The following is a 14,944-nucleotide window of genomic DNA, read 5'->3' on the forward strand; positions in this document are numbered from 1 at the left end:
GCGGGGCGGGGCGGCGGCCCCGACGCGTGCGCTCAAGGGGCCGCTGGGCCCACGCTGCGTCCGCGTCAGTTTGCGGACGGTTCGGAGCCTGAGCCCCGGGTCAGCGCCTGGCCTCCCGTCGCCCTCCCGGCTGATCGCCCCTGCTCTGCCCCGCCATGCCGGTGGACCTCAGCAAGTGGTCCGGGCCCTTGAGTCTGCAGGAAGTGGAGGAGCGGCCGCAGCACCCGCTGCAGGTCACCTACAGCGGCGTGGCGCTGGACGAGCTGGGCCAAGTGCTGACGCCCACCCAGGTACCTCAGGGCGCCTCGGAGGCCTGTGCGCGCCGCGGGCGGGGAGCGGGGCCGCGGGGGCGAGATGCCCCGCGCGCGCGCGCGCGTGCAGAGGGACGGGGTCGTGGGGGCCCGGGAGAAACGGACCCGCTCCCCCAGGGCTGCCGGGCGCGGGACGGCGGCGAGGCGGGAGGAGGGCCTCTGGTGGCCCGTGGCGCGTTACGTAACCGCGGATCCGCATCTCCTTTGTGTTAGCGGCCCGGGCGCGCTCCCGCCTCGGGGAGCGAGCACAACGGCCCCCCGATCCCGCGTGGCCGAGGCCCGCCCCGCCCCGCGTGTGCTCGCTAGTTCGGAAGCCCCGGGCGGCGCCGAGGGGCCACCGTTTGGGGTGCTTCTGCAGAGGGTGTTATTTCGGCTGTGCAGAACTGGGGTGCCCAGGGTGTGGACGGTGCCAGCTCCCCTGCCCACCTCTGGCCTCCACAGCTTTCTCATTCTCCGGTTGATGCCAGTTTCGCCGTGGCAGGCCCCAGGCAGTCATCCAATCCAGAGACCTTGACACTTAAAAAAAAAAAAAAAAGAGGACTTCATGCCAAGGCTGGACTGGGGCTCCGCTTCTGTGTGCGAGTGGCATGCGAGGATACTGGCATGTTGGGAGTAAAATCAATAATGCCGATAAGAATGTCAGCTCTTGGCTCTCAGTCTGTCAATACACAGCGACTGTCACTAATCATCCAGTCTGTGTTTTCTGTGAGGGTTCCAGGTTCAAAGAAGGAGTTCTGGCTTCTGTAGCATTTCTTTCTTTTTTTTTTTTTTTTTTGTCTTTTAAGATGTGTTTTATTTGAAAGAGTGACAGAGAAAGAGAGCTCCCATCCGCCGACTCACTCCCCACGTGACAACGAATGCCTGGGCCAGGGTGAAGCCAGGAACCTGGAACCCTATCCAGGTCGCCCACATCGGTGGCAGGGGCCCAAACCCCCCGGGCCCTTTCCTCATCATTTCCCAGGAACATCATTAGCAGGGAGTTGGATTGGAAGCAGAGCAGCTGGGACTGGAACTGGTGTCCTGTGACCACATGCCAGTCGGATGCTGGCATGGAGGTGTAACCCGTTGCACCACAGCGCTGGCCCTGTCTCTAGCATTTCTGACGTTTTAATTTCAAACTGGTTCTTTTCTGCAGGTTAAGAATAGGCCCACCAGCATTGTATGGGATGGTCTTGATCCAGATAAACTGTACACCTTGGTGCTGACAGACCCTGATGCTCCCAGCAGGAAGGACCCCAAGTACAGGTGAGTTGAAGAGGGGAGGGGCGTGGGGGGAAGGGAGAGTGAGTCGTCCACACAAGACCCACCTAGTGCATGCCTCTGGCTGGACGTGGAGAAGGGACCTGGTGCGGCATGGCTGTGCCCCTGCTCAGGCAGCAGTGTGTGGTTCCTGCCCCTTGGCTCCCTGGACCAAGCCTGTAAACCAGTCAAGAGCCATGTCCACCTGGGCTCCAAGAGCCAAGGATTCGGGAGAACACTGAAAGAGGAAGAATGCTTTGTCATGCGTGGAATGATAAGAAATGCAGGTTTCAGCGTCCACAGGTGAAGTTTCATTGGAGCACAGCCACAGTGGCGTGTCCACGCCTCGTCTCGAGCTGCTTCCATGCCGCAGTGGCAGAGGGGACCACTGTGACAGGGGCGGTCTGGCCCACGCCGCCGCCAGCGGTCGCCCTCTGGTCCTCTATAGAAAAAGGTGGCTGACCCCTGCCCTGGGAGATGTCAGAGGGACGGAGGGGCTGGGTCCACATGGGGTTTGCCCTGGCACAGCAGGCATGGATTGTTCACAGATGCATGAGGGGCCTTCAGAAAGCGTGTGGGCATGGCAGTGAAAAGGTAAAATCATTTTGGTGCAAAATATTTTTGGAATCTATGTGTAGTAGTTTTTTCATGATATATATTTTCCATGACCGTTTTTTTTTTTTCAATTGAAAAAAAAATACCTGGATTCAAAGCTTTTGGCACCAAAATAAGCTTATCTTTTAATTCCATTTCAAACTCATTTTTTCTTTTTTAATTTGTGAAGCAGAGAGAGAGACTGAGAGAGCTTTCTCGACGTTTGCTTCACCCCTCGCATGTCAGCCAGGTCTCAATCCAGGTCTCCACGCAGGTAGCAGGGACTCAGAATGCTGAGTCAGCCAGGGTCTGCATTGGCAGGAAACGAATCAGGAGCCAGGAGTCGAACCCAGGCGCTGCGATGCGCGATTCAGGCATCTCACCTGGCGTCCCGTCCACCAGACTACGCGCCTGCCCCTTGTGTGAATTGTTCGAAGCCCCCTTGTAGCTCCTGGCAGGGGGCACGCGCCTGGGGCACGTCTGTGCGGTGACTCATCGCTTTCCCCGGGTACTGACTGTCCGCGTTCCTCTGCCCAGGGAGTGGCACCACTTCCTGGTGGTCAACATGAAGGGCGGCAACATCAGCAGCGGCACGGTCCTCTCCGATTACGTGGGCTCTGGGCCTCCCAAGGGCACAGGTCAGTACCGGCTGCTTCGGTGGGGAGGCATTGGCGGGGAGCCTGGCTGCACACGAGGACTGGCCAGTGCTGCCCGGTTCAGTCTGGTTTGTGGGAGTCCCTCCCCTGCTGAGGTGTCAGGCAGCAGACTCGCCGCCAGGGGCAGGTGCCTTCTCCAGCACGGTCAGCCCTGCAGAGCTGCCCTGGAGTGTCAGCTGGACCCTCGGCCACACGCTGGCCTCCAGCCTTTAGGAAGCAAGGAAGTTGATGAGAAGGATCCATGACGGCTTCCTGGTGGGCTGCACGGGGGTCAAGCACAGCGAAGACACCTCTGTCCCATACTGGCCCTCTGTCCTGTGATTCTGATTCCCTTCAATGTCTCAGAGATGATCGTGGTCTCTAAATTTGAAAAAACTGCCTGGTGTGTCTCTTTCTGCTCCTTCTCCGGAAAACCTAGCTTGGTCTCTTGAAAAGGCCTGCAGGACTGGAGAGGAACAGTGTACACCTTGTCGTGTTGAGTCATATCTGAGTACACAGCATATGTGGGTAGGTGGAGATAGGCTCTCCAGGTTGGACTGGTGGTGGGAGACGCGTTATCATCTGTTCTGTCTTGGAAGGCGTCCCTGTTAGCAGGAGCAGAGAAGTTGAGGGGGAGTGAAGCGTGGCAGACAGCAGCTTTCGTACACTTTGTCCAGCCGTGAGTTAGTCTGAAGAGGGACAAGAGGTCCCTGACTAGGACAGTTGGTCATGAACTTGGCTTCTATCTGTAGATGCAGAAGCTTCCGTGGCCCTGGGCTCGCTCATGTGTTCCTGTTAGGGAGGTGAAGGGACAGGCTTCTCAGGAATCTATTAAGTTCTCTAGGGCAGTTCCTGCTTTAGGCACTTTAATTATGAGAATTGCCCACAGGAGAATAAAGCAGTTCCCTTGAGTAGGAACTCTGTTCTCATTAAAAAAGAAGAAAGAAAAAGCCTCAGTAACTTCCTTTTCTGATTTTGCTTTGCTTGCTTCATTTTCTGTTAGTAAAATAGATGTGCTTATCGCTAGCGAATGTGACAGTCAGGGTCTGGATCTGTCCACTCCAGAAGGTTCTTGTGTGGTCCTTGTACCTAAGTTCCCCTAGGCTGCTGCCTCTCTCCATCCATGCCTTTGGCCGCTCTTGCGTTTGTGTATGGAGATGCTGTCATGCCGTTGCTGTTTTTGGGAGTGCGGCAGGTGTGGGATTGAGCCGAGTTCCTGTTTGTCTCAGTCGTGCAGTCCTTTTTGTTGCTGAGTGATCCACCCTTGGGTGAATGTAGCACAGTTCGCTTGGCTGTCCTCCTGGTAGGCATTGGGGTCTTCCCAGCATTTGGATATCGTGAGTAGAGGTGTGGGTAGGTGTTTCCATTTCTCTTAGATAAATACCTGGGGGTAGAATTGCTGGGCCATCAAAGTGGTTGGAAACTTCACTCTCAGCAGTGGATGCAGGTTTCCTGGAAGATCCCTGTAGCCGCGTGCCAGGGCAAGGTGGTGTCTTCCTGATGGTCAGCAGTCCAGCGTGTGTAACTCGGGATCGTTGTCCCACCACTCTGGTGACTTAACGTGTGCAGAACTGAGATCCCTATCGACCATTCTTGTATCTTTTGTTGATTAAGTTGCTCTTTTAAGTTTTTTAAAAACTGTGGTTAACACATAGCAAAATTTACCATCTTAACTATTTTATTTTCTCATTTTTAAAATAAGGACTTTTAAAAAATTTATTTATTTTAAAGATTTTATTTGAACGGTAGAGAGAACCATCTGCAGGTTCACTCCCCAAATGTCTGCATCAGCTGGGGCTGGGTCAGGTCAAAGCCATGAGCCAGGAGCTGCATCCAGGTCTCCCGTGTGGGTGGTGGGGACCCAGCTGCCCCCAAGGTGCCCGTTAGTAGGAGCTGGGTCAGAGTGGAGCGCTCCGGTGTGGGATGTGGGCATCGCAAGAGCAGTCCCAACCACTCTGCCAAGCAGCTGCTCCTTACCTGATCGCAGGTGTGTATTTCAGTAGTGGTAACTGAATTTCCGGTGTAGTGAGCGGGCTCTGCTCTCTAGAATTTCTCTTCTTCCCAGCCGGAGCTGCCCGTGAACAAGCTCCCCAGTTCACCCTCAGCAGTCTGGGCCGCCACCGCGGCGTCTCAGCGAGTCTGACCTCGTGCAGGATCACGCAGGACAGCCTTTCCTTTTGGGGACTCAGCGTGATGTCCTCCAGGTCCCTCCCGGCTGCAGCAGGTGGCAGGATTTCCTTGCTTTTGAAGACTGAATGAGAATTCCATGGTGTGGATATGCTACGTGTTGTTCATTCACCCACTGATGGGTATTTGGGTTGCTTCCACCTCTTGGCTCTTTATTGTGAATAGTACTGCAGTCTCTGTGGGTACGCACTTGAATAACTTAAAACAAAAAACCTTCCTGTGTTTGTTTCTCCCTGTCTGGGCCCTCAGAGTCGTCCTTGTGAAGGAGGAGGTCCAGGTCCCTCCGTGTGGAGGTGCTGGGTGACAGCGGGGGCTGTTCCATCCCGGCTGTGTGTGCATCTTCCCTCTGCCTCTCCCCGCAGGCCTCCACCGCTACGTCTGGCTCGTTTACGAGCAGGATGGGCCACTGAAGTGCGATGAGCCCGTCCTCAGCAACCGGTCTGGAGACCACCGCGGCAAATTCAAGGTGGCGAACTTCCGCAAGAAGTACCACCTGGGGACACCGGTGGCCGGCTCGTGTTACCAGGCTGAGTGGGACGACTATGTGCCCAAGCTGTACGAGCAGCTGTCTGGGAAGTAGGGTGAAGCCTGGAGACAGGCGTGGTCCCCGAGCCTCGCGCCGGCCTCTCGTGGTCCGTGCTGCATGTAGATTCTCCCCTTCCCCACCCTGTTTGCACCTGAGCAGTCGGATAGTGGTGTCGGGTGACTTCCTGCCGCCTGTTCTCTGTGACTCTAGATTAGGCACACGTCCCACTTTATATTTAGGTCAAATTTGAATTCCGTTATGGGGGATTCTTTTGGTATTGTAATGGAGTCACCAAATAGTTAATAGAAAGCTAGCAACCCAGAATTTAAAGAAGAAAAAAAGTGCAGGTGGAAAAAAAAAAAAAAAAAACAAAGCCTACGGGAGTAGAGCAGAGTATCAAAACATCCGAGAAAAATGTCTGTGCCTTTTGTGATCCTGAGTCCCGAATTGTGCACAGTGGTATCCCCTGAGACAGCCAGAGCTTGAGTCTCGGGTGAGCGCAGCAGGGGACGTCTCAGATGGCCCCACAGGCGTCAGTGCCCGCTCTGGTTTCTCTGCATTACTGGAAAAAGCAGTTAGGAAGGAGGCCTTGCTGTCTAGCCGATCAGCTGTTGTGGATGACAGGATGGCAGGAATCCTTATGTCTGGGCCTGTTGAGTGGATCACTCTTCATCGGTGTAAGGAAGGCTGGTCTGGAGTTGCTTCGTGCTGTGTTAATTCTGCTGTGTGCTTATAGTCGACTAAAAATAAAAGCATTGTGAACAACCTGGGCCTCCAGATGTTTTTCCTTATTGGGGTGGAGGTTTCAGTCTCCCAGGGGAGCTTGGGCCGTGGGGTGGGCCCACGCTCCTCCCTGCGCTTGGGCCGTGGGGTGGGCCCATGCTCCTCCCTGCGCTTGGGCCGTGGGGTGGGCCCACGCTCCTCCCTGCGCTTGGGCCGTGGGGTGGGCCCATGCTTCTCCCTGCGCTTGGGCCGTGGGGTGGGCCCACGCTTCTCCCTGCGCCAGGAACCTGCAGCAGAAGCAGCCATTCAAGCTTGAGGTTTAAACTCACAACTTGAGGCCGAGTTGCTTCGCCCGACAAGCAGCCTTGCTCCCTACAGGCGGTCCTCTGAAGCTGCCATTGACGTCTGGAAGAAGCTGGTTGGAGACCTTCCGCTTGGTGCCAGGTGCAGGCGTGGGAATGGCATGTGGTGACCTCTGTCATAGTCCCCGGGTGTCAGCCACACCCAGTCAGTCCCCGGTGGGTGGTGGGGGGGGGCAGGAGGGCAGAGCCAGAGCAAGGAGGTGCCTGTGGTGCAGTTGCATTGTCTGATCCGGGCGGAGAAGTGGACAGCATGAGGCTGGGCCTCCCACCCCGGTCACTGCAGCTCTTTCCTTGGAAAACTCTGGAAACGTGGCTATCAAGCCTCTGGGTAACCTCTAGGTTTTGCTTTTTATTTTTTCACCTTGAGCAATTTATTTGTAATATAAAATAAAGTGGGGCTATCTGTGTGATTGCCAGTTTTTAAAAGAGTCTTCTTCTGGTTGAACTTAATCTTTTTCTGAGTCATAGTTTAAAACACTTTGACCTCCCTGAAGACACTTCTGCTGAGTCCCAGCAAGTTTCTTAGAGATTCTTGAGACAGTCACCGATTTTTACAAGTGGATGTCAGTTGTATCTTCAGTTTTGTTTGTTCTAAGTTACCTGGCAATAGAAACTCTAAACATGAAAATCCCTTCCACTCGGTAATTCCCAGGCCACAGCTGGAAGAAACTGTGTTTCTGGGGAATGGCCCACATCCCTTGCATAACACTTCAGAATTCTCCGGATGGAGCCCCACATGGGAGCTCTGTGCCTGGTTCAGTCTGAGTGACCACTCCCACCTCAGTGGAAGTCTGTATGTTCTGTTGTACATCAGTGTCTTGGACAAAATCTTAGAAGAAGCAACTTTATAAAGCTCTGTTTACACTCAGTACTCTGCTGAAGTTTTATTCTTAACTTGAGGGTTTTTTGAAAATTTGAGAGGCAGATATGGAGACAGAGATAACAGAACTCCCATTCGCTGGTTTGCTCCCCGAATGCTTACGCTGGCCAGAGGTGAGGCCAAAGCCGGGAACTCAGTCCTGGTCTCATGCCGGGGCCAGGGGCCCACTCACTGCAGCCTTCACTGCCACCTCCCAGGGTCCACATGGGCAGGAGCTGGAGTCAGGAGCTGGAGCTGGATATCAAAGCCAGGACTGCCATCTGAGATGTGGGTATCTTCAGTTCTAGGCTAATTCCCACGCCTCGTTGTGTGTAGTGGGTCAAGCCACTGCCTGTGATGCTGGCATTCCATGTGAGCACCGGTTCGAGTCCCAGCTGCTCCCCTTCTGACCCAGCTCCCTGCGAATGCACCTGGCACAGCAGTGGAAGATGCTCCCAGTACTTGGGCTCCCCGTACCCCCACAGTTCCTGGCTCCTGGTTTCCACCTGGCTTTGGCCATTTGGGGAGTGAACCAGCAGATGGAAGATCTCTGTCTCTCCCCCTTTCTGTAACTTTGCCTTTCATATAAACAAATCTTTAAAAAATACCCACCCCTAAACTTTCCATGAACTTTTTCAAATATCCTGGTATCTAATTGATATATTGGCACAAAGTATAAACCGTGCTTCCTGAGTGCTGTTTTGGCTGCTGTCACCCTGGGTGTGTTTAATGAAGACTGTGTTTCTGACCCTGGGGAGGCTTGAGGAGCGCCTGCCTTCTGCCTTCCCAGCTGAATGCAACACGTAGCCCGGCAGTGACTCGGAGAGCCCGTCCTTAAACCCCGCTTAGCACACGAGCCCAGGTCTCAGCAACACACGACGGCACCCCTCCAGCATTTGAACAGGACGGCGCATGGCCGCAGTGGGTCTGGGAGCAAAGGGCTTGCAGTCTTAGAAAGGCGAACAGCCTCCCTGTCCACTGCAAACCCTCATGCAGTCTGTAGGTGGGATCCAGACGGGACCCTCAGCGTGGCCCGGCAGGCCTTGTGTGGTCCCTGAGACCCTGGGCCCTGGGCTCTCTGGCCTCCTGGGTGGCCTGCTGCCATTGCCAGATGGGTCCCTTCCAGACACTGCTGCCTGGACTCCTCTCCCCGTCCCCTTAGCGGGACAGTGTCCTGTCCATCTGGGCTGGCCCTCAGGCTTGCCCAGAACGAGTAGGCCCCGTTCTCCCGTCCTACTCTATCGCAGTGTCGCAATGGTGATTTAAAAGCGCGTGTACGTGTCTGATTTTCTGGTTGATGCTTGTCTCTTCTATCAGATGGGACCTTTCCCAAACTCCACGCATCCTACTCAGGAGCCCAGCACGTAACGGGATCTTCAGGGACCCTCTGTTCAGGGATTGCTACAGGGTTCTTAAGTGTACCCACAGGTCCTACTGTGAGAGTTCGTCTTTGCCCCTCCCCCAGACGTTTCCTGTTAGAAGAATTTGCAAAGCTGTGCGGAGCCGGTTCATCAGCTCCCTGTTTCGATGCCCGTGAGCATCAGAAAGCTACCCCATTTGGAGTCTGGTGGCCCCTCCACTAAGGACTCCATGCTTCCCATGTTTTTCTTTCTTGCTCTGGTCTCCTGTGGCCTGTTCTTCGTCTCTGTCCCCGTGGAAGCTTTGCCTTGGGGAAACCCAATGGACTAGAGATTTTTTTCAGTAGGCAGAAGGTCCTGTTTCAGGAAGCGCCATACAGCCATCTCTAAGATGCTACTTTGATAAACTCCCTGCTTACCCGTGGACAGAAGAGTGAATGTCTTCAACTTTCAAAGCATGACTGAAGCATGCTATCTTGTACATATGTGGGGTCTTCAAAAAGTTCTTGGAAAATACAGATTATGAAAAGCCATATTAAAAACGAATCTTAATGAAGAATGGGATGGGAGAGGGAGTAGGAGATGGGATGGTTTGTGGGTGGGAGGGTGGTTATGGGGGGAAGAACCGCTATAATCCGTAAGTTGTACTTTTGAAATTTATATTTATTAAATAAAAGTTTTCTATTAAAAAAACAAAAAACATTAAAAAAAGAAAAACCATAGGTTTCAAAAATTTTTTGCACCAAAATAAACTTACCTATTAATTCATTCCCATTAACTTTTTGAAGTCTCCTATTTTTAAAGTGTATGATTTAACCCATTTTACGTATATACACTATAAAGCCATCATCACAATTAGGATAACAAATGGTTCCATCTTCCCCCCAAATTCCCTTGTGTGTCTTTTGTAATTCCTCCCTCCTTCTATGCCTATCCCCAACTACTTACTTGCTTTCTGCCACTCTAGTTTTCCTGGTCTAGACATGAGTGGGGTCACTTTGTAGGTACCTGAATACCTGTAGTGCCTCATTTATCCAAGGGGAATGCATCCCAAGACTCCTAGTGGGTACCTAAAAGCACAGATAGTACAGAACAGTGTGTATACATACTACATTTTCTCCTATATACAACACTATGATAAAGGTTATACTCTAGACAGAGATTAATATCTAATAACAATATAATATACTGTAATAAAAGCTATATCAATGTCGTCTCACAAAATATTATACTGTTCTCCCCCTTCTTCCCATGATGTGAGATGATACAATGCCTACCCTAGTTCTAGATTTTTTTTTTTTTTTTTTTTTTAGATTTTATTTATTTATTTGAGAGAGTTACAGACAGTGTGAAGGAGAGACAGAGGTAGAGGTCTTCCATCCACTGGTTCACTCCCCAAATGGCTGCAATGGCTGGAGCTGGGCTGATCCAAAGCCAGGAGCCAGGAGCTTCTTCCAGGTCTCCCATGTGGGTGCAGGGGCCCAAGGTCTTGGGCCATTTTCTACTGCTTTCCCAGGCCATAGCAGAGAGCTGGATGGGAAGAGGAGCAGCCAGGACTTGAACCAGTGCCCATGTGGGATGCTGGTGTTGCAGGTAGAGGATTATCCTACTGTGCCACAGCACCGGCCCCCATAGATTTATTTCTAAATATTTTATGATTTTTGTCGTGTGAGTCTCATACTCACATGATTTTGACTTAGGAATTTTTTGATGCTGTGATGGGTTTGTCAGGACATTAAATTCATTATACATGCACTGTGATGAGAATTGTTGTTTATTTTCCTATTGTTTGCTTCTAGTATAAAATAGTACAGTTGATCTTATGTAATAATCATGCCTCTTGTGACCTAGTTTTGTAGATACTTTGGGATTTTCTTTGTAAGTAGTCACATCGTCTGCAAATGGGAACAATTTTCTTTTCCAACTTTTATGCCTTTTGAAATTCATTTATTTGCCTTATTCAGTGCTTTGGACCTCCAGAATAAATAGAAGTGGTGAAAGTGAGTATCTTTGCCTGGTTCTTGATCTATCATGGAAATATTTGATCTTACACTTTTAGTATTAACTATAGGTTTTTGGATATACCCTTATCAGCATAAGGACATTTTGTCCTATTCATAGTTTTCTGGGAGCTTTTTTACTTTTTAATCATGATTGGTTGTCGAGTTTTTTTCGGATTTTTCTGCACCTGTTGAAATGATTTTATAGTTTTCTTCGCTTACTGATATGGAATTACTTTGATTTTCAATGGTAAGCCAGCCATAGTTTGGGATAAACTTTACTTGTTCATTGTGTTATTACTGACCTGTTGTAATATTGCTAAACTTGATTTATTAGTATTTTGTTATGCAGCTTTGCACCCACATTCAGGAGGGGTATTGTCTGTAATTTTTTTTGTAAAGTCTGTCAGATATTGATATTACATATACTTGTACATATTGGGTGGGTGATCCTGCCTTCTTTATGTTTTGAAAAAGTTTATATAAGGTTGTGTTATTTATTCCTTGCAAGTTTATAGAATTCACCAGTGAAACTGTCTGGAACTGGAGTTTTTATTTTGGGAAATTTTTTTTTATCATACTTTCAAAATATAAGTAGGCATTGGGCTAGTCAGTTTCTGCTGCTTCTTGGGTCCATTTGCAAACCAATCCTTTTCTCCTAAGTTGTCAGATTTGTTGCTGTAAGTTATCGTTTGTAGTGATGGCCCCTTTTTCATTATGGTCTTGGTGATGTGCGTGTGTGTGTGTGTGTGTGTGTGTGTGTTTTCTTGCTAAGTCTAGACATGGATTTGTCATTTTTGTTGCTGTATTCAATGAATAAGCTTTTGGTTTGAGCAGCTTCTCTTTTGCTTATTTATCCTTTAATTGATTTATGCTCTTTATTATTTTCTTGTCTGCACTTGGTGTTTACTCTTCTTTTTCTGGTTTCTTAAGGTGGAATTTCAGTTCACCCGAGTATTGCATTTGGTGTACTGTTATTAGGAGTATATATGTTTATAACTATTCAAGTCTCCTTGATAAATTATTCCTTTGCTTATGTTGAATGTTTCTTTTTTTTCTGTAATAATCTTTGTCTTGAAGTCAACCTTGGATGCATATGAAACTGCCCACCACAGTCATCTTATGCTTTAATGTGCATACATAGTTTTCCCTACCCACTGTTTCCACCCTGTGCTTTAGTCTTAAATGCATGCTATGGTCTGTTTTATCCATGCGGTCAATCTCTGCCTCTTAGCTACATTGTTCAGGGACCATTAACATTTTTTTTTTTTTTTTGACAGGCAGAGTGGACAGTGAGAGAGAGAGACGGAGAGAAAGGTCTTCCTTTGCCATTGGTTCACCCTCCAGTGGCCGCTGCGGCCAGTGCACTGCGGCCGGCACACCACGCTGATCCGAAGGCAGGAGCCAGGTGCTTCTCCTGCTCTCCCATGGGGTGCAGGGCCCAAGCACTTGGGCCATCCTCCACTGCACTCCCTGGCCACAGCAGAGAGCTGGCCTGGAAGAGGGGCAACCGGGACAGAATCCGGCGCCCCGACCGGGACTAGAACTTGGTGTGCTGGTGCCGCTAGGCGGAGGATTAGCCTAGTGAGCTGTGGCGCTGGCTCCTTTTAGATTTTTTGAATGTTTTATATTTTGGATTTTGACTATTACTCTTGGGTTTTCTTTTTGGTAGTTGTACTAGGGATTACAATAGGATTAATTTTTCATAATGTTAGAATAAAAATTGCACCACTTCCCTTCAGTATGAAGAATTTCCTTTAGCATTTCTTGCAGAGCAATTCCTTTCATTTTTCTTCACCTGTGAATGGTTTTATTTCACGTTCATGCCTTTCTAGCATACCCCACAATCCAATTGCTTTTATTTCTTAGTGTTCTCAGATAGTTGCTTTTGTATTTTGTCTAGTTTTTAGTTTTAATCAGCTGGAGATACTGTTTTGCCAAAGTGGAAAAATTGAAATGAATATTTATATATCATCATCTCTGTGGCAAAATATATGACTACATTTAAGGCAGAGGCATGTATGGCGTTCACACCTGGGCATGTTTCAGTTGCCCAGGAATACTTTTTTCCACTGCTACGCATTCTCTTACAACCCTGTGACTGGAGTAGTTGTGGTTCCTCTGAACTCCTGGTAGCACCTGGCACTTACATGCAGCGTCTTGGCTGTTCGTAGTCGCTGTGGACGGCTGAGTCCAAGCGTGGGGCGAGGGAGTTTTTGGAGAGAGCTCGCAGACGTCAGGGCCTTTCCACAAGCCTGCTAGACATTTGTTTTACACCACACAGAAGTGGGTGACATAGACCCCAGGGTGTTTTTCTGCTTTGCTGGACTGAATGCCCTTTTGGATATGGGTTCTGAGAACACACAGGTTTCCATTCAGATCCCACCCACTCCTTAACCCTGGTCTGAGCTCATTTCCTCGTCTGTGAAACGCTGGAAGTGTGTCCTACCACGGGATGAGCACAGGCAGGCACACTGTTACCTACGTCTCCTGGACCATTTATCTCCTTTCCGGCCCTTTCTAGAATTATTTTTAGATATACCTCGTGCAGAGATTGCAGTGAACTGAGCTGCTGAAGAAACTGGGTGTTGGGACTGGTGCTGTGGGGCAGCAGGTTAAAGCTCCAGCCCGCAGCGCTGACATCCCATGTGGGTACCAGTTCGAGTCCCTGCTGTTCCACTTCTGATCCAGCTCTCTGCTTATGGTCTGGGAAAGCAGTGGAAGATGGCACAAGTGTTTGGGCCCTTGCACCAGTGTGAGGGACCTGGAAGAACCTCCTGGCTCCTGGCTTTGGGACGGACCCAGCTCTGGCCATTGCCACCATTTGGGGAGTGACAAGCGGATGGAAGACCTCTTTCTCAGTCTCTACCTCTCTCTGTGACTCTGTCTTTTAAATAAATACATCTTAAAAAAAAATAAGAAACTGGGTGTTAATCATTGTTAAAGGCTTTATGGCTGTAGTTAACCCTTGTGGATAATTATTTTGCAGTTTCATGAGTGTACCTTTCTACTTTATTTTGTCATAGCGAATGTGATGTGTCGTGTCAGTTCTGTGACAACTACCATCCTGTAGGACGCAAGAATAACCTTCAGGTCACCATTCTAAAGAGCTGTTTTCAATGTGTAGGACCCAGGCCCTTAAGAATGAGAGTCTGGGGCTGGCGCTGTGGCTCTGCAAGTTAAATCCATAGTCTGCAGCACCAGCATCCCATATGGGCCCCAGTTGGAGTCCTGGCTGCTCCACTTCCGATCCAGCTCCCTGCTAATGTGCCTGGGAAAGCAGTGGAAGATGGCCCAAGTGTTGGACCCCTGAACCCACATGGGAGACCCGGATGGAAGGAGGTTCTGGCTCCTGGCTGTGGCCTGGCCCAGTCCTGGCTGTTGTGACCATTTGGGGAATGAACCAGTGGATGGAAGATCTGTCTGTCTTTCCTACTCTGTCTGTAATTCTGCCTTTCAAATAAATAAATAAACCTTAAAAAAAAAATAAAGACCTTACTGAGATTGTCCTGACCCCAAAACCATACGTCAGAAGTTATATTTTTTACTATCTTATGGTTAGACATATAACATCACTTTAAGCAGAGTATGAGTGGAGTCAATTCAAATATTTGGTATATAATGCTTTTTGCTTGCTTCGGCAGCACATACACTATAAAATGGGAATGATAATGTTTCCTCCATAGCTTGCTTTTCTCTAAGGGTGCCCGGCTTCTCAGCAATACGTGCTCCCAGGCACGGCAGGCAGGTTGGGGTGTGTGTGTGTGTGTGTGTGTGTGTGTGAGAATACATGCATGCGTGCTTTTTCCTTGTAAAGGCAGAAAGGCGTGGTGGACCACCTGACGGCGTCCAGCAGTGCGACACCGTCTCTAGCTCCGTGTCTAGCGACACAGCCTTATCTGGAAATCCGCAATGGAATCTTCTTGGAGCAGCCGGGCCGTGAGGGGCGGCTTCCGGGGGGTGGGCCTCCCGCTGGTTTCGTGACTGGTGCACCTGCAAGGGAAACCTGCTACAATAACACAGCAAGGCGGTGTGGTGAACACTTTTATTTACAAATATAATTAAAAGCTCTGACAGTTATCATGCTCTTCCTTGGAACCTGAAAAATGTTTTGTCTTGTTTTTAAAGTGCATGCAAAAGAAGTAAAGCC

General features: G+C 49.9%; 1 protein-coding gene across 2 annotated transcripts; it reads left to right on the forward strand.

Annotated features, from left to right (window-relative positions):
• The first annotated feature begins 51 nt into the window (after nucleotides 1-51).
• Nucleotides 52-6,257, forward strand: PEBP1 (phosphatidylethanolamine binding protein 1). 2 transcript variants are annotated; one of them, XM_089322849.1, is made up of 4 exons: nucleotides 52-290; nucleotides 1,447-1,556; nucleotides 2,682-2,782; nucleotides 5,216-6,257. In XM_089322849.1, the coding sequence occupies exons 1-4, from the start codon at nucleotides 156-158 to the stop codon at nucleotides 5,227-5,229; spliced, it is 360 nt and encodes a 119-aa protein (XP_089178975.1). In that variant the 5' UTR covers nucleotides 52-155; the 3' UTR covers nucleotides 5,230-6,257.
• The last annotated feature ends 8,687 nt before the right edge of the window (nucleotides 6,258-14,944 follow it).

This window comes from Oryctolagus cuniculus, chromosome 21, assembly GCF_051225735.1.
Source record: "Oryctolagus cuniculus isolate XC-2025 breed Fujian yellow rabbit chromosome 21, ASM5122573v1, whole genome shotgun sequence".
NCBI classification, from domain to species: Eukaryota; Metazoa; Chordata; class Mammalia; order Lagomorpha; family Leporidae; genus Oryctolagus; species Oryctolagus cuniculus.